General features: G+C 38.4%; 1 protein-coding gene across 1 annotated transcript in view; it reads right to left on the bottom strand.

Annotated features, from left to right (window-relative positions):
- LAMA2 (laminin subunit alpha 2) overlaps window positions 1-19,413 on the bottom strand; it is a 677,618-nt gene that overhangs the window by 22,960 nt on the left and 635,245 nt on the right. The window contains exons 54-59 of the mRNA XM_052645506.1: window positions 19,097-19,108; window positions 15,793-15,913; window positions 10,860-11,036; window positions 7,113-7,261; window positions 1,206-1,382; window positions 798-966 (exon numbers count right to left, since the gene is read on the bottom strand). Of these exons, the coding sequence (XP_052501466.1) occupies window positions 798-966; window positions 1,206-1,382; window positions 7,113-7,261; window positions 10,860-11,036; window positions 15,793-15,913; window positions 19,097-19,108 (805 nt within the window). The remainder of the gene's footprint in view (window positions 1-797; window positions 967-1,205; window positions 1,383-7,112; window positions 7,262-10,859; window positions 11,037-15,792; window positions 15,914-19,096; window positions 19,109-19,413) is intronic.

Raw genomic sequence — 19,413 nt, 5'->3', positions numbered from 1 at the left:
TGATGATGTATATATTTTAGACAGCTGTTAGGAAAATTACTTATAATATTGAATAGAAATTGTTTAAAAGCTGTCACTATGATCATTACTATATGGTAATTATGCCATTTATTAAATGTTGAATATAATGCTAGGTGTTTAACAAACATCTTTTAAAAAACTCTATACTCACTGTACAGATGAGTTAACCGAGGGGAACAGATTGGCTAAGTAGCTTTGCCAATTCATACAGATGTGCTGGGATTTGAACCCAGGCAGTCTGACTCTGGACCCGTGCTCTAATCAAGGATATACTTACTCCCTTCCATTCTATGAAGCATTTTTTTATGTCTCTCTCACACAAACATACATATACATATACATTATATTAGACACACACATTGGCAAGATGTTTTTAAAACACACATTGGCAACTGGTTTTTACAAACAGAATACCAAGTTATATACATGATATGAGATCTACTATGTAAAATGCAAATAAAAGGGGCTGAAAATGGATATGATTACCTCTGGGTGGTGCTAGTATAGGTGGATTTTATTCTTGATTCTGCAGACATTTCTGTGCTAACTTTTCAACTGAAAACATGTGCCACTTTATAAACAAGAAGATTAAGGGAGACAATAAATATAAATGAAAGTAATTCAAGGAAGGCGTAAGGAGAATAGGTCTTCATAGACAGGTGACCCTTCCTCTAATTCTAGCAGTAGAAGATACTAGATATCCTGAGTAACTTCTTTCAGAAAGTGACTACAAACACAGGGGTAAAATGAGATAGCAATGGGACGCAAACACCTACGTGTGTCAGAAATGGGGTGGGTGCAGGAACCGCTGGGGTAGGAACTGGCTCTGGCTGGATAACTGTTTCAGCTGTAAGTGCTCCGTCTTCCTCCTCAGGGCGTTTCTGATGGACACAGCGACCAATGTCTGCGTTTTTGAAGGATACAGGCTGTGCAAAGTCCATAGGGCTAAGGGAACATAATGAAAATTCAATATTTTCTCTTAATTTTCATTGTCCTGCTTCCCTACCGTTACATCACATTTCCCCCTTCCCCTTTTAAAGGTCATCAGTGCAATTAAACAAAAATGTGACCTGAAGATCTTCATTGTTTCCCCTCTCCCCCACCTCATGGTTTTGGATAACGCAGATGCAATAGCGATCGTCCTATGGAAAAAAAAAAAAAGAGTAACAAGGAGATTCACTTACACAGAGTTTATAACAAGGTTCCATATACAGCCTTCAAAGGGAGGAATATTTCTGAGTGGGGAAGGTTGAAATTCAGGTGGAGCGCCCCCAACGAAAAGCTTTTTAACTTCTATTGCCTGTTCCACTGTCAGATTTTGCATATACTTTCTGTCTTCATCCACTTGAACAGTAAATATGCTGATAAAATATTGAAAGTAAACAAGTGTAAAACACACAGTGTCCTATACAACTAGAAATCAAACTCTCTCCCGACACCCTGCACCCCTTCTTCCAGTAGCTTTTAAAAGAGCCAAATCTGATGATTCGGAACTTGTCACTTAGCAAACGATATTGTTTCTCAGGATCTTGCCCCTCTGCCTCCCTTGTTAGCTCTCCTAGAGAGTTTCTTGAAACAAGACAGTGGTGTAGCTACAGCATTAGCCTCTGGTAGTGTTGACAACAGTGGTCCTACACATGAGCCGGTGGAGTGGAGGCTTCTGCGTGGGGTTGTAATGTTTAATCGTATGAGGCTCAGTCAGTTTAGCACAGCATGGGGTCATGTTTTGTTTGGCTCTTTATTTCTTGGTTTGTGCCAGCTATTATCTTCTTGCTAGGGGACAAACTGTACTCCTGAGAGCTCAGATTGTAGGAATCAACAGCAAACGCTTACTGGATGTTTTATAAACAAAGTAGCTGCTGGCTTTTGAATGGAAGAGGCAGGCTAGAACGCCAGGCTAATTGTTCACTGCAATGATTTTCTTTAGTGTCTGTTTCATTAACATCCTTAATTTGCCTATGAGAGATAACTTACACATTACTAATTGAGAACCTCATGCTACCAATTCACTCTGTGGATCCTGGGGAAGAGAATCAGGAGGCAAAGAATTCTGCTGATGAAAATGACCAAAAGCATTTTCTCTTTTGTTCTAGAAGCAGGTTTTTAAACTTCAGTCCCAGTAGTCAGCATGGGGCCCTTAGTCAGAAGTGTTAGTCAATAGCCTGAGGATCATGAATGGGGATTACTACAAACTAACTCATATCTGGAGAGAAAATCTGCAATATTTAGGCTGCAAACTCAGTTCTAAAATGTTATGTTACTTGATTTTATAAAGAAGAAAAACCACACATAGAGTTAGAAACAATAAATCAGGCAAAGATGCTCTGAAATGGGAGTGAACAACTGGCCCACATGGGGACAATTCAAATGTAAGAGAACAGAACAAAAACCAGATATTGTTGTGGCTTAAAATGTCAGAAACATCTTTTTAACAAACATCTTTAAAAAAACTCTATACTCACTGTACAGATGAGTTTACCGAGGGGAACAGATTGGCTAAGTAGCTTTGCAATTCATACAGATGTGCTGGGATTTGAACCCAGGCAGTCTGACTCTGGACCCGTGCTCTAATCAAGGATATACTTACTCCCTTCCATTCTATGAAGCATTTTTTATGTCTCTTTATTGCTCAGGTGGTATGGAGGGAGCAGATTGGATTTAGTTTCAAAGGCAAAATAGGGGGAATGATATATTGATGTTTTGCCAGACTTCGGAAGATTGTGTTGGCAAAATTCAAGAGTTCAACCTTATTGTTAAGAATGTGGGTGGTTTTATGAGACTTTTAGAAAACCACTCACTTATGGATATGTGTGACTCATTGAGAAGTACCCCTCATACTCCCTCTTTTCTTTTTTTTTCCATTTGCTAAAAGTAATCTCCTATATGCCAGTGTTCCTCAGGGTTTGAATGAAGGGTTTAAGCCACTATTAAATACTGTCTGAGGAGAGCAAATCTCTGCTTTTGATTAGAATTTTTAAAGATCCAGAGGCTCTCCTCTTTCTTATGTGGACTCTCTCTAGTCTGGTTCTGCCCCTAAAGACCACAACAATGGCCCTTACTGGATCACAGGGTGGAGACCTTTCAGATCTCCATGAACTTTCAGAAGAACAGACTGGACTTAAGCACTAGTATGAACTACCTGCCAATGCAGGAGACATAAGAGACACAGGTTCCATCCCTGTGCAGATCTCCTGGAGGAGGAAATGGCAACCCACTCCAGTATTCTTGCCTAGAGAATCCTCATGAACAGAGGAGCCTGGCAGGCTACAGTCCATAGAGTCAGAGTCGGACACAACCGAAGTGACTTAGCATGCGTGAAAGCTTACTAGCTGTGTGACCTTAGGTTAGTTATTAAATCTTGCTCAGTCCCATTTGATTCTGTTATAAAAGGAGGATAAGAACCCCTACTCTGAACCACAGAAACCATTAACTAAGGCATTGCACTGAGGTTGTATTACTTAATAAGGACACTGTTAAAAGACTACAGTTGAATCCAGTTTGTATTTTACAACCTAAGAGCATCAAATCTAGGTCATTTATCTAGCACTTTGTAAACAGGGATATTGCATGTTCTTTATGATTCTGGTGTGTTTTTTTAAAAGCATTTATTAAAAGATTCTTTACTGTGGACCTACTATGCCCAAAAAGGATTATAAGAATCATTATAATACTATTAACATTGTAATATGTCAGCTGTATTTCCTTAAAATTTCAATAGTTGAATCTTGAAGTTTTATAACATTTTATCACTTATATTCAAGTTATTTGTGTGAAATATTGATCTAAGAGTTTTTTCAAATCACTATCAAATGAACTGCGTACATGGTAAAAGATATTAAGAGAAGTGCCCTGAAATTTACAATTTACATGAGAAGCAAAACCTGAAATTTTTAAATTGAACGTATTTTGGATGGCTAGAAAGAAATAATTGGGTTGCAGTATTCAAATCTTGGTCCCATTCTGGAAACCTCAAATTACTCCTGAAATATTTGCTCCAACTTTGTGGTCTTTAGCCTAATTCTGTACCTGTGTGAAGAATGCTTTCATGGAGAATAGCTATGTGCCTAAGCTTCTACTCCAGGCTCTTAGGGTTTACTGTTTTTATCCAGTTAGAACTACTGGCCATTTAGGTGGACTTCAGGAGGAAGATCAGAGGGCCAAGCAGTTATAAAAGGCAGAGGATCACTGGAGTACTAGGGAATTAGACACCAAAGTACAGGAGGTGAAATTTTTGCAGAGGGAGGAGAAGAGAAGGAAAGAAAATGAGAAAGGAAGCATAAAGAGAGTAAATACTGAAAAGCTTGCCTCTCAATTTGATAAAAATCTACTAACTTTATGAGGTGGTATTGTTTGAAGAAAGGAAACAATTGACATCTCTAAATAGTGTTGGAAGAAAGCAAGTATTTCCAAGTTAAGAAGAGTATCATCAACATCAAGTAATAAAAACCTCTGAGGTCACAGAGGTAAGAATAAATACCTAGCAAGCACAGATGGAGGTGTTAAAGTCAAGTATGCTGCTGCTGCTAAGTCGCTTCAGTCGTGTCTGACTCTGTGTGACCCCATAGACGGCAGCCCACTAGGCTCCTCTGTCCCTGGGATTCTCCAGGCAAGAATACTGGAGTGGGTTGCCATTTCCTTCTCCAATGCATGAAAGTGAAAAGTGAAAGTGAAGTCACTCAGTTGTGCCTGACTCTTAGTGACCCCATGGACTGTAGCCTACCAGGCTCCTCCATCCATGGGATTTTCCAGGCAAGAGTACTGGAGTGGGCTGCCATTGCTTTCTCCAAAGTCAAGTATATCTGGGTTTAAATCCTGCCTGTTATTTACTAGCTATGTGATTTGGGGTAAATTAGTTAATATTTCCTCATCTACAGTGAAAGGATTTGAATACATATCTCATATATATTTAGAATAACTAAAGGAAATAATTTTTGTAGTATTTGACACAGGGCATGCCATAAAATTGATATGAAACATTAAAATATGTTTCTAGGTGATGTTCTTAGGGTCATTAGTGACCTCTGGTTAATCAGTTAATTGAAGCACTTGTTTAAAGGATAGGTGATAATTGTCTTTTGACCTTAGAGTGCTGAATGAGACATTATGGTGGCAAATGAGCTCTTGCTTTGCCACAGAGTGTAGTGACAACACACTAATATGGCTAATACATTATCCTTTAATTAATAGAGAATGGCACAACAGTTTGTTTATATGGCCAATTAACTGAATGACCAGTTTTCAGGGATGTACTATACTGAGATTAATCAAATAAAGGTTGGATTGATGGCCAACAGCTGTGAAGCTGGCATACTAAAATACCCTTCTTGAAGAGACACCTGTTAAAAGGACACCTTAGCATAACATCAAAATGCACTTGGGAATGTCAGAATCCTTTCTCTACAAAATAACATATTTTGGATGATTTTTTGGCCAACTATATTTCTCAGATCTGCATTTGCTTCTTGAAATTATTTAAAAAACTTAAAAAAGTTTTTCCTACAATAAGAAGGACTAACATTTGGCAAAGGACCTGAAGTAAAGCCTAGAAGACTTGCAAAATCAGTATTCTAGAGCATTCCTTTAGGTTCAAATGAGAACATTCAGTTTGCATTTCTCTTCAGAGACCCTGACTGCAATATGTGCCTAGAAGATTAGTAAATGTTCTTAGTTTGTCCAAATATTGATCCCTCATTTGTCTTAATCATGGTTTCTGAACATTTCAGTTAGTAGATACTCCGTAATTGACTGAGCATTAATTCAACCCAAAAGATAATGCTCTATATAACAGAAAAATGCAAAGCAAGGAAAGTTTCTTTACTTACAAGACATTGTTATTACTTATTTAAACTATTGTCCACACAAGAGGATGATTAAAAAATGGCGGTCTTTAAGTACAGAATAACATCTGCTTGCTTGAACTTTTGCTACACCTTCATACTGTTATATTTAAAAGTATTCTCTATGTTTTGAGGTTTCATCAAGTTTGATTTCCAGTTCTTTTCTGTTTTCAGTCTAAATGGATTGTTGGCTTGGAGGTCTGAAGTCTGGGCTTCTGTTTTTCTCTAATTGTCTTTCTAAACTCACCGCGCTTGTGTGCTTAGTTGCTCAGTCGTGTCTGACTCTTTGTGACCCATGAACAGTAGCCCACCGGGCTCCTCTGTCCATGGGATTTCTCAGGCAAGAATACTGGAGTGGGCTGCCATTTCCTTCTCCAGGGGATCTTACCCACCCAGGGACAGAATGTGCCTCTCCTGTGTCTCCTGCCTGCATTGCAGGTGGATTCTTTACCTGCTGAACCATCAGGGAAGCCCCTTACCTGAGCTGTCATACACTTTGATGGAAAAAAAAAATCAAATAACAAATGACTTCCTCAATAAAGTAAGCATAAAGTACTTCAGCAGTCTGAAAAAATAAGACATCAGCTCATAACACTAACAGCCAATTCCCTGACTCAGGGCTGGGAAGCAAGTGTTCTGGTGGCTCAGCAGAGAGGCAGCCTCTGTGCACTGATGGCAAGACAGCAGCCTCTGCCCTCTCTCAACTCTGGTCCCTCACAGAGCTGTGGCGCAGGGACCCCGCACACCTTGGCAGGGGCCAGGCATGAGGCTCGCACAGAACAGGGCCCCATGGGTCCTGCAGCTGCTGCCCTGCTCTGTATTTGTGACAGATTTCTAAGCAGCTGCCATAACTGCCTTGGAACCCGAATGAAACGGCAGCTGCCAAAGGCTGTGGCCCCAGCTGAGCTGCTCTGTGCCGTTTCACCACCCACATATGCTTTATTTGAGAAGAGAGTATTTGAGAGGTGCAGAGGGAGAGATTTTTCTTAGCTATGGCTTCAGAAGATGCATCTGGTTTTCCAGAGGTGGAGAGTAGAGCTGCTCAGCAGGAAAAACGTTAAGAATAAGACTCCTAAGGGTCAAGGTGAATGAAGTTCCCAAAGTATGAAATATAAAGAAGACAAAATTGAGCTACTTGACAATTCAGCAATGTGTCATCTGTCCATACACACAAAGGTCCGGCTAAGGACTAAGGCGAGCAGAAACGTTCGCGTTAGTTAGGACAGTACAGTCAGTCGCCAGAACTACTGTTACCCTCTAGTTCTCTCTGCATGAACAGAATGCTCTCTCCCGTCGTGAAACAGACTCGGCTCTGCTGTGACGACAATTTTCCTCATTGTGCGCGCCCCTGTGGAGAGATGCGCTTCCAGACGTCCCTTGTTCAGGAAGATCGCGTAATAGACCTGCAACAGCAAATGGTTATTGAAGACGAAAGGAGTCTCATCTAGGACTTAGCTTAGTTACCTGAAAGAACGGCAGATTCATCTGCTCTGAGAGCTTTCCTGAGAAGTTAAGACTCAATATTTTCTTACAGGGTATTTAAAGCAGCTGGAAATAGCTTTACAATCACTTACCATTTTTGCTTGTTAGGTGATGTGGAATGGGAGATAGTAAGGGAGCCATCTCTGCAAAGCAGATTTGCCATGCTGAAAGGAACAGCTGTGCTCGCATTGGGCTTCTAATTCATGAAACCCATCAGGAAACAAAGGGGGTTAATAAAACCCCTCTCCCTTGCATTCACAGATGGACAGCTAGCTTCTGGAAATCAGGTCTCACTCCCACTTCTGGGCATTTTGAGTGTTTAGATTTCAATGCCTTCTCCAGGCTGGTGGAATGGATTGCTATCACCAACACCTAACTTGTCTCCCACATTTAGAAAGAAGGCAGACAATTTTTCATCCACAAACACAACTGCTTTCTTCTTGTCACTGTTACTATAGCAACAGTGTGGTTTTTGAGATCAGTTTGTGAACCCCAGGGAGCAAACTGAATGCAGTCCTCATCCCCAAAGCTGACACCACCGTATGCTCCTTTTCTAGTGGAGCACGGGCCCCCCTGCCACACACGATCAGTTGGTCCTCCGTGAGTCACCACAAGGCAGTGGAGATGGTTTCAGTCAAACGTCACAATGTCTCCAACAGTTTGTAAAATCGGTTGTGTTGCTGCATGTTCCATGCAAAATGGCCAGAGGACCTGGATTAGTGTCGCCATCCATCAGAAAGGGGCAACTGCCATCTAAGCACTCAATTAAAGTTTTTTTTTTTTAGCTGATTGAGGTCTCAAACCCCTTTAGCAGAACATAATCACAAATGTGATTGTGAGTATCAAAACTGGTAGCTTTGAAAAATAAAGTATGTCATTTAACCAGTTTGATTCTACAACAGAAATGAGTTAATTTTTTTTCCTCTTTCGGACAGCAATAACAGTGAGATTTTAAAACAGATATTCATTAAAATGTTGAAGCATTAACATGTTATTTCTAATTTGTACTATAGCACTTAATATCTTCTCATTTTAATTGTTTTAATGAAAAAGTTTTATTTTAAGAACTATCCTGACAACTGATGATTCAAGCCTATTTATTTGGTTCTGATGAGGAGAAATCTGAAACTGAGAGGTGGTATTTAGTTACTTGACTGTGATCCAGGGCATAGATATCCTTTAGTGAAAATCTATCTCAGAAGGTTTGATCTGGTCCTTTCATTATAATAACTGGCTTATTATTTACATTTATTATAATAAATTTTTTGTTTTTTGGATTAAAAGGCAAAGACTTTAGGAGAACATTTTTATTATACTTATTTCATACTTGCTATGCACAATATAAAATGAGATAAAACATTACTTCTTCTCCCTCTAATTTTCAAAAAAAAATTTTTTTTTTCTTCCCAAACAAATTAGTTTCTTCCTTAAGGTCACAGGTTATGCTTTTACATTTTCTTCTAAACATTTTAAAGTTTTTTTTCCTTTCATATTTAAGACTTTAATTAATTGGGAATTAATTTTCTGTTTAACATGAAATAGAAATTACTTCTTTTTTTTTCTAAATGGATAACGAATTGCCCCAGAATCATTCCCTGAAAGGTTCACTTTTTTCCCTGATGATGTGCAATGCCACCTACTCCCAAATGTCATTTCCATCTATATTTGGCTCTCTCTTATTTATGTTCCACTGACACAGAGTTATCCATGTATTAATACTACACAACCATGATTCAAAACTGCTAGAACAGTCCTCCAACTTATTCTATTTCATAACTTTCTTGGACTTTTGATATTAATTTTAAAATTTGTTCTGATTTTCAAAAAGATAAGGTGATATTTTCATTGAAGGCAAACGTACATGATTTTATGGAGAACTGAAATATTTTTAACACTGAGTCTTTCCATTAACATAATGACTTTATTAAGTAGTCTGTTATACATTTTCAATAAATTTTATAATTTTTCCAGTATAGGTCTTATGTTTATTTTATTTCTTGTTAAATTATATATTTTTTTCTTGTACTATATTTATTAATTCTTTTCTTATTGCATTGGCTAAAACCAGTATAGCAATAATATTTATCTTTTCTTGGGCTTGACTTTATAGGAAATTTTTATGTTTTCCTATCATTCTCTTTTTAATTTACTGTCTTTTGTTATTGTTATTTTTGATCACAAATGGGTGTTTAGCTACAAGTGTTCTCTATGTCTAGCAAGATGATTATATGATTTTCAGACTTTCTAATATCAAACCACCTTTGTGTTCTGTAGATAATGCAAGTTACTCATGGCTGTACATTTTTGGATTTTATTTGTCACTACAGGTGAATGACATGAGGTATTGACCCTCCACACAGTCAAAAATCAGAGCATAACTTATAGTTGGCCCTCCCTTTACTCAGTTCCTTCATATCAGATATTCTGCATCCTCAGTTTCAGTCAACCTTGGACCATGTAATATTGTTGTATTTACCACTGAAGAAAAAATTCACATACAAGGGAACCTGTGTGATCAAACTCATATTTTCAAGGGTCAACTGTATTTTGTTATTTTCTTTTTTTGGTGGTGGGAAGAAAAGAATATTATTACATACTATTAATAAATAGTGGTTTAACTTATTAAACTTTAAATGATAAAAGTGATTTTAATAATCCTATAATCAGAAACAATACAACCTGATTCACAGGGATGCATGCATATTTATAAAGGACATGTTTATAAAGTACTCTATGCTTTGGCCATGGCAGACTAGGTAATTCCTAAGAACGCTTTCACTGAGAAAAACTAGATTAAAAGGAAAAAATGTGTTATCTTTAAAAGTATGGTTGAAAGTACTGGAGGAATATCCATGCAGTAAAGACTTATGGTGCCTAGACGTGGACAACTAAGAGCTAGCTTTTAACGGAACTGAATGGCTAGAGGGTAGGAAACAAGTTCACAAAGCAGACTCTGTGTAGGCTTTATTTTGATGTCACTCTTGTGACACTGTGTTGGTTGTGTTTTTTTTTGTCTTCTCCTATCCAGGTCCATTCTTTGCTTTCTTGGTGTCCAGAGAAGGTGGAGCAGTTAGGAGCCAACAGACTGCATCATGTTAGCTAGTGAAACTGATCCAAAAGGAATTTAAATTTAAGGGTCCCCCATCTGGACATCTACAGAGTTGGTAGGAAACGGGACTTAGAAGAGAATACTAATACAATTTGAATATATTTTAAGCGTTCTCTCTTTATATGTTCAAACTCATATGATATATGGGTGTAAATACAAGTGCACCTACACCTAGAATTGACCAACAGAAAAATCCTTGGGGAGATAATTGTCCTAAGAAGATGATAATAGGAATAAATAATACAAATTTAAAAAATACAAAGACAATTTATAAATCCTAAATGCCTCTCCTGGGTCTCTTTGTAAAATAATTGTTTTATACAAGCATTAGGGGAAATGCATTATTAATTAGGTGTTGTATTTTTTATTATTATTTTATTTTTATTGTATTAATTAGGTGTTGTAATTACCTGTCCAGTTTGCCGTCGTTTTCTCCTAGGTGGAATGGGTGTCCCTCCACTTCCCAAGAGAATGATCCCAGACTCATTCTTGGTGCTGAAGGACAGATTGATTTCTGTTCCAACATCAATAGGCACAGGAGACAGCTCTACAAAACCAGGCTTGGGGAAGCTAACTGTGTAAACATTCTTCGGGTAAAAGCAAAGAAGGGAAGAAAGCATTAGAAATGAATGAACACTTAGTTTCTCCATCTCACTCACCCTTCTCAATGCACTCAAAGTTACTGTGAAACATATTGTCATGCATGACAACTCAGAATGAGTGAAAACTCAGTTACAGTTAAGAGCAACTGAAGAAATATTATTCCAAACTGTAACATTTAATTTTCTGAACAGTTTAAGTTAAAATAAAACTTTGGGGTTCTGTTTTTATTCTAGAACTTTTGATTTGAAATATAAAAGACGATTACTGATTAGCACTAATAGGTAACATTTTCTTCTGATTTAAATCTGTCTTGCTAAATCTTCCTTGAAAACACTCTCATTGATCCCTTGAATCCTTTTACCAACTAATTGCTTAGGTTTTATAGCTAAGTCTGACCATGGTCTCTGTCTGCATTCTTTCTCAGTGATGAGTTGAGGGTAAAGATGTTCATTGCTGCTAAAGGTATAAAGACACTCTGGAGGAATTTTTTAAAAATCAGATACAATTTATATTTAAAAAATAAATCAAATATTTCATAGTTTAATTTTCTTAAAATGAAAACAGTATCAGCCTTTGCTGATAAAATTGAAACAGTAACATTGTAGACAGTAACAAAGTACAAAAAGTAAGAGTGTAAAAATCACTCCCCTTCCAAAGCTGTGTAGAAGCATATAACTTTCTTTCTATATAATCCATTCATTCATGGATTCATGCAGCCATGCAGTCATTCACTTGTTTTATCTTTTACAGCCTTGCCCCTTTCCTCTCTCCTCCTCTCTATATTCATACTGAATCATGACAGGTGCGTTCATTTGTAACTCCTTTTTCTCACTTTATATGTGGGGGGTATCTCTGTCAGTCAATTTAGATTCCAATCTCACTTTTAGTAGCAGGTCATTCCATTGTAGGAATGTGCAAGGATTTGTTTAAGCAACCCCCTGTAGCTGGGCATTTATAGAGCTTAAAATGTTCATTTGAAAAGTCCTGGATTTTGCTGGAGTGAAAACAAGGAATCTTTTAATGCAGGATATTTTCCCCCACAGTGTTCCAGGCTAAGTTAAGTGACATAAATGTTGTAAAATGTATAATCTGTTTTCAATTCCAATTTTCAAATCATAGAGTCTTGGATAGTTCAAATAAAACTACTGTGTAGACTTTTTAATATTTATCAAATATTTCAATTTCTGCTTCATATTTTAGTAGCAAATAATTCCTGGTTACTGAAAAGTACCTTTACAGAACCATCATTTCCACGTATACAGGCTATTCATTTCCTGGACAGTTTTCCATTCTTATGTATATATCTTTTGCATGTGGATGAGAGTCAGGCTTTGGAAGATTAAAACTCTGAGCAAAAAGAGGTCAGTATGGATTCTTAGAGATTAAATTCTGTATATACTTTCCTTTTTCCTATTTCCAAGCTTCTCAGGGTGGGTATCTATGGCTACTTGCAAGTCAGGGACTGTAACCAGGCACAATGAAGACCCCAAAAGTTCTGTTCCAGTCTTTAAACCTCATAGCTCAGCGGTGATTTTCTCTCTTTTCCCAAATCCCTTCGTCTCCCATCACAATGCTTTAAAATAATTTTAACTGGAGGAAGCAGCTAAAATGAAAAGTTTGGTCATATCAGGATAATTAAAAATTTGTAAGTGTGATATATTTATAGACTTCCCTGGTGGCTCAGACGGCAAAGAGTCGGCCTACAATGTGGGAGACCTGGGTTCGATCCCTGGGTCGGGAAGATCCTCTGGAGAAGGCAATGGCAACCCACTCCAGTACTCTTGCCTGGAAAATCCCATGGATGGAAGAGCCTGGTAGGCTAGAGTCCATGGGGGTCGCAAAGAGTCGGACACGACTAAGCGACTTCACCTTACCTTACCTATGATATATTTAGCATTTTATTTTTATTTATGTTTAAAAAACTACTTTTTATTGATTTATTCATTTTTGGCTGCTCCAGGTCTTTGTTGCTGTGTGCAGACTTTCTCCAGTTGCAGTGAGCTGGGTACTCCTGAGTTGTTGTGTGGGCTTCTCACTGTAGTGGCTTCTCTTGTGGAGCATGTTTTCTGGGGCACAGGTTCAGTAGTTGTGGGGCATGGGCTTATGCTCGGAAGTGTGTGGGACCTTCCTGGACCAGGGATGGAACCTGTGTCCCCTGCACTGGCAGGCAGATTCTTAACCACTGGACCACCGTGTAAGTCTGGCATTTTCTTTTTAAAAACAAACCCATTACTTTTAGAATTCCAGAAGGTGACTGCAGTGATGAAATTAAAAGATGCTTGCTCCTTGGAAGAAAAGCTATGACCAACCTACACAGCATATTAAGAAGCAGAGACATTACTTTGCTAACAAAGGTCCATCTAGTCAAAGCTATGGTTTTTCCAGTAGTCATGTAGGGATGTGAGAGTTGGACTATAAAGAAAGCTGAGTGCAGAAGATTTGATGCTTTTGAACTGTGGTGTTGGGGAAGACTCTTGAGAGTCCCTTGGACTGCAAGGAGATCCAACCCGTCTATCCTAAAGGAGATCAGCCCTGAATATTCATTGTAAGGACTGATGCTGAAGCTGAAACTCTAACACTTTGACCATCTGATGCAAAGAACTGACTCATTTGAAAAGACCCTGGTGCTGGGAAAGATTGAAGGCAGGAGGAGAAGGGGACAACAGATGATGAGATGGTTGGATGGCATCACCAACTCGATGGACATGAGTTTGAGCAAGTTCCGGGAGTTGGTGATGGACAGGGAAGCCTGGTGTGCTGCCGTCCATGGGGTTGCAAAGAGTCAGACATGACTGAGTGACTGAACTGAATTGAAAAATTTACTAATATTCGATGATGATTATCATCAGATTTTATTGGGTTGATCAATAAGCTTGCTCAGGTTTTTTTGTAACATTTTATGGAAAAACCTAAACAAAATTTCTGGCCAATCAATATAAGACAGAAGAGCTGGACTTACATTTCTCTCTCTTATGGGTTAGTGCCTATTGAAGAGTCGGTGGAGAATAGCCAAGTGGAATCAGGGGCTGCTAGGCTGCTGCAGCCATAAAGAAAAGATACTGAAGATAATTGATAACAGGGGACTTTGCAGTCCCATCAAAGCCAAGTCTTTGCAGATGGTTCCCACTATGTGCCATTTTCAAATAAAAGGAGGCTTGACTTCTAAGCTGTGGACAAGATGTTAAATACTAACGATCATGGTATAAACTATTACTTGTTATTTGAGTAAACTCCTAACGTATTCCAGAAAAAAATTAAGGTTGATAATAAAGCTATATAAAAGACATGAAGGTAAACTAAATCTAATACAGATGACATGATAATGAGGAAAAGACAAAAGTAGTGTTGGAAAGAAGAAAGAACCAGAAAAGAGATTAATATTAAAAAGTACATACTATGAAGTGCTGTACATGAGGTAAGATAATTTGGAATCTTTTATAAAAGTTTAGTTGATCATGATAAATTTTAGAAGTACTTCAATCTTGCTTTATCATTTATGCAGAGCTAAGGCTAGGGTTGGGGCTTCCTGGTGGCTCAGTGGTAAATAATCTGCCTGCCAGCACTGTTTACAATAGCCAGGACATGGAAGGAACCTAGATGTCCATCAGTAGATGAATGGATAAGAAAGCTGTGGTACATATACACAATGGAATATTACTCAGCTATTAAAAAGAATGCATTTGAATCAGTTCTAATGAGGTGAATGAAACTGGAGCCTATTATACAGAGTGAAGTAAATCAGAAAGAAAAACACTAATACAGTATGCTGCTGCTAAGTCGCTTCAGTCGTGTCCGACTCTATGTGATCCCATAGATGGCAGCCCACCAGGCTCCCCCATCCCTGGGATTCTCCAGGCAAAAACACTGGAGTGGGTTGCCATTTCCTTCTCCAATGCATGAAAGTGAAAAGTGAAAGTGAAGTCACTCAGTCGTGTCTGACTCTTCGCAACCCCATGGACTGCAGCCTACCAGGCTCCTCCATCCATGGGATTTTCCAGGCAAGAGTACTGGAGTGGGTTGCCATTGCCTTCTCCACCAATACAGTATATTAATGCATATATATGGAATTTAGAAAGATGGTAACGATGACCCTATATGTGAGATAGCAAAAGAGACAGAGATGTAAAGAACAGACTTTTGGACTCTGTAGGAGAAGGCAAGGGAGGGATGATTTGAGAGAAATGCATTGAAACATGTATATTATCATATGTGAAATAGATCGCCAGTCCAGGTTCGATGCATGAGATAGGGTGCTCAGGGCTGGTGCACTGGGATGACCCTGAGGGATGGGATGGGAAGGGAGGTGGAAGGGGGGTTCAGGATTGGGAACACATGTACACCCATGGCTGATTCATGTCAATGTATGGCAAAAAACCACCACAATATTGTAAAGTAATTAGCTTTCAATTAAAATAAATAAATTAAAAAAAAAAAAGAATCTGTCTGTCAATGCAGGAGATATGGGTTCAATTATTGGGTCAGGAAGATCCCCTGGAGTAAGAAATGGCAGCCCACTCCAGTATTCTTGCCTGGGAAATTCCATGGACAGAGGACCCTGGTGTGCCACTGTTCAAGGGGTCGCAAAAGAGTTGGACACGACTTGCCGACTAAAGAACAGCAAGACTAGGGTCAGTAGGAATTTAAAACAGATAAACAAGGACTGGTCCCTGTAATAGACCCAAACTAAGTAAGTGAAATCTGATATGAAGGTATTTAGGAAGCCATTTAGAAGAGACCAACCTCCAGTGAACATCCTTTGGTAACACCAACATAATCAGGGCTGCTAAGTATATTGTACGGAGTTCTTGAAATTTCGATATCTTTGAGGCAACCAGAATATTTCTTCACATTTACTTCTGGCCTGTTGAAAAGTTAAATGGAAAATAAAAGCAATATCATTAGGACAATGGCAGTATAGTGTCTGTGACTATTGGATGCAAGCCCTATGGAGCAAACTGATGCATAGGCAGGCGTATGTCTCTCAAACTGTGCACAGGTGCACACATGGACCCAGAAAACTATGCTTCCATTAGCTACTGGTTGGATAAGTGGATATTAGCACCAACTTGCACAAGGAGTCTTTATGTAGCTCTTCTGTCTTATTTTTCCTTATTATTTTTCCTTTTAAAAAATAATCTCAACTATTGCATTTAAATACAAGGTATAGAAATCAACTGACTTCTTTCGAAGTGCCTCATATGCATAATGAAATGTGTTTGTTTTTTTCCACCCAAGAGTAGATACTTGTACAGGACAGCATAATCATACTATATAATGAAAAACATTAAATAAAATCTTGCTCGAAATTTAAAAATCTGGAAACATTTATTTTGAAAAGATAATATTTCTGCCATTGAGACTTTTTTTTGAGGGTTTAGCTGAGAATAAGATAATGTCATATTTCTCTTAAAAAATTTTAAGTCAAATAAAACCTGAGAAACATTCTTTTGGATTACAGTTTCAAAAAAGATTCTTTAAGTTTACAAATTGACCCTAAAGTACTTATTCTGTATTGGAGCAGTAACAAAATAAAGCAACCAAAGGACAAAACATACATTTAAGTTTTCCAATAAAGTTGAAAATGGCTTCAACACCCAAAAGGCACTTGAATATTTACTTTTTGCTTACTACTTCTTAAAAAAGGATAAACATGCTAGCATGCAGTAAGCGCTTGATAAACACAAGCTAACAGGATGTTAACGGTGACACTTTTTTCATCTATAGCAGCACCGTCCAGTAGAACTTTTGTGATGATAGAAATATTCTTTCCTGCACTGTCCAAATCAGTAATGAGTAGCCATATATGTCTGCTGACACTTGAAAAGTAGGTCGTGCCAATGAGAACCTGGAGTTTTATTGCTATTTAATTTTCTTTATTTTTCTTTTTTTTGGAGACACTGCATGGCATATAGGATCTTTGTTCCCCAACTGGGGATCAAACTCATGCCCCCTGAAGTGGGAATGCATAATCTTAAACACTGGACAACCAGAGAAATATCATTAAAATTTTTTTTTTCTTTAACTTAAAGCTAAATAGCCACTGTGGCTAGTGGCTACCATACTGAATGGTGCAGGTCAACAGAAATAGAAAAAGGAACACTTTTTTTTAATGTTAATAAGCAACTCTAGGGGTTTCCCCGGTGGCTCAGTGGTAAAGAATCGACCTGCAATGCAGAAGCTGCAGGAGACGCAGGTTTGATCCTTGGGTAGGAAAGATCCCCTGGAAGAGGGCATGGCACCCTACTCCAGAATTCTTGCCTGGAGAATCCCATGGACAAGAAGCCTGGTGGACTATAGTCCATAGGGCCACAAAGACTTGGATATGACTGAAGTGACTTAGCATACAGGCAAGCAAGCAACTCTAAAAAGTGTCCAATCAATACCAAGATATTATACTTAGTAGGATAATGATTAACTCTCTCCTCACTGTCCCATGGTGGCAGGATTCCTTATTGCCTTAATAAAAAACATATGACATGAGGACAAACAGGGAGGCCAGCAAATCAGACCCCTGGCAGTGTGTATCCAGTGATTTATCTCATGCTGGGTATTTTTCTGTTTCTTTCTCTCTGGGACTGTTTTATTTTCTTTGATCATTTCCACTTGTTCCCAAGGTCTTCCCTTTCTGTTCGGTCAGCTGGTTATTACAAAAACATGCCAGCTGGACACTGAGAATCTTGCTTATATACTTCCTATATAAAGTGAAGGAAGCCAGTGAACTTCATTCTCAGCATTCATTTGCTTCCATGGTTGTTGAGAGGAGGTCTGATTTATCACGAGTTACTCAGAGGTCTTATCAATAAAATAAATCACTCCTACAAGTTACACACTTCATTGTTTCAGGGAAATACAAAGAACCATTTCAAAACACAATGATTCAGCAAGCTCAACATTATGAAAATCACAGGGGATAAGTAATCACATATGGTGGTCAGACTCCTAATGGTAACCACAGGCCTATGTTACCTCTGTTTGCCTCAGAGGCAAAATTACAAAGCTACACAGTGTCATTCCAGAGCCTTATTAGCATATACTTTCATTGAAAGCCACCCTTTGCCTTTTAGCCATCTCAGCAAACAGCACTTGACTGGTCCGTGACGAAAAAACTTAGATTATTTTTTTCTACACTTTCAGTTCTATATAGTTTAGTTTCTGGTATTAAAAATCTAGCCTTTGCTTTAAAAATTTCTTTGATCAGCTCAGCTTCATTATGTCCTTTTGTGAAATTTGGCACTGTTAGGTTTTGAAATACCAAAACACTCAGCTGTAACTCTAGCCAGACGGCGCCGGCCTTGCACACATCTCTGGGGTTTGATCAGCCACGTACAAGAGCCTGATGCTTAAAACTTCCAGGCTAATACTGCCCGCCTGCAAATTGGAATTGAAATGCTCCTGAGAAGCTAGGATGACTACAAACTTTCTCATCGTTAATGCAAACACTTGTTTTACATACAGTATTTCTAGAGGCTCCTTTTATCTGACTCCATACCTAAATTCTAAATAAACAAGGCAATAAAGAAGCAGCTTTGCCAAGAGGTGCAAGGGCTATGTAAACATGTGCATCTTTGCAGGCTTGCAAAAAGCAATCAGGCAGTAGTAAGCATTTGGGAGGCACAGTTGTTTGTTCAGCGGAGAGTACAGTACCTGGGAGACCAGACTCTGAGGTTCAAGCCAGAAGATCACTTTGTTCCCCAGAACTAGATTTATGCCCATAAACCTGACCAGCTGCCCTTGTCCTGTGCTGCTGCAAGTGTGCACTAGAGGGCACTGTGCGTGGGCTGTTGAACAAATAAGCAGAGCAAATTCATCATCACGGCTGGTGGAACAAGTCAGACTGCAGCTCTGTGATGGTGGGTAAGCAGCAGCATTTTTGTAAGCAAAGGGCAGCATGAGAATCATCTCAGAATGCATTACTCGCTGGTGAAATGTACTATGAATAAAGCTGGATAGGTGTCACTCTGCTTCTGCATCACCGCTTTATCTAAGAAGCCACATTGACCCAACCCATGCACTTGAAGAAAGCATGCATAAATTTAAATTTTACCTTGCTTTCATACTAGGTCAAAGGGAAGAGAAAAAAATGATTTACTTATAATTGCATTTTCATTTAGTAAAACAATAAACTACAATCATAAATCTTTTAAAACAGCATTTCACAGAGATCGACAAAGGAAAGTAAAATACCACAAGAAAGGAAACCAGGCATATACCCTTGACTGTAACGAAAATAGAATGCAATGGTGACCATCTCCCACACTATTCTCTTAGAAAATTTTTACTTTGGAAATGAATTTAAAGCACTCATTTTTATTATTTTTATTAGTGGAAAATGAACAAATGTTCCTGTGCTGTAATATTCAT

The sequence above is a fragment of the Budorcas taxicolor genome, chromosome 9 (genome assembly GCF_023091745.1).
Source record: "Budorcas taxicolor isolate Tak-1 chromosome 9, Takin1.1, whole genome shotgun sequence".
In the NCBI taxonomy this organism is placed as follows: domain Eukaryota; kingdom Metazoa; phylum Chordata; class Mammalia; order Artiodactyla; family Bovidae; genus Budorcas; species Budorcas taxicolor.
This window is presented reverse-complemented; position numbering and strand designations above follow the sequence as displayed.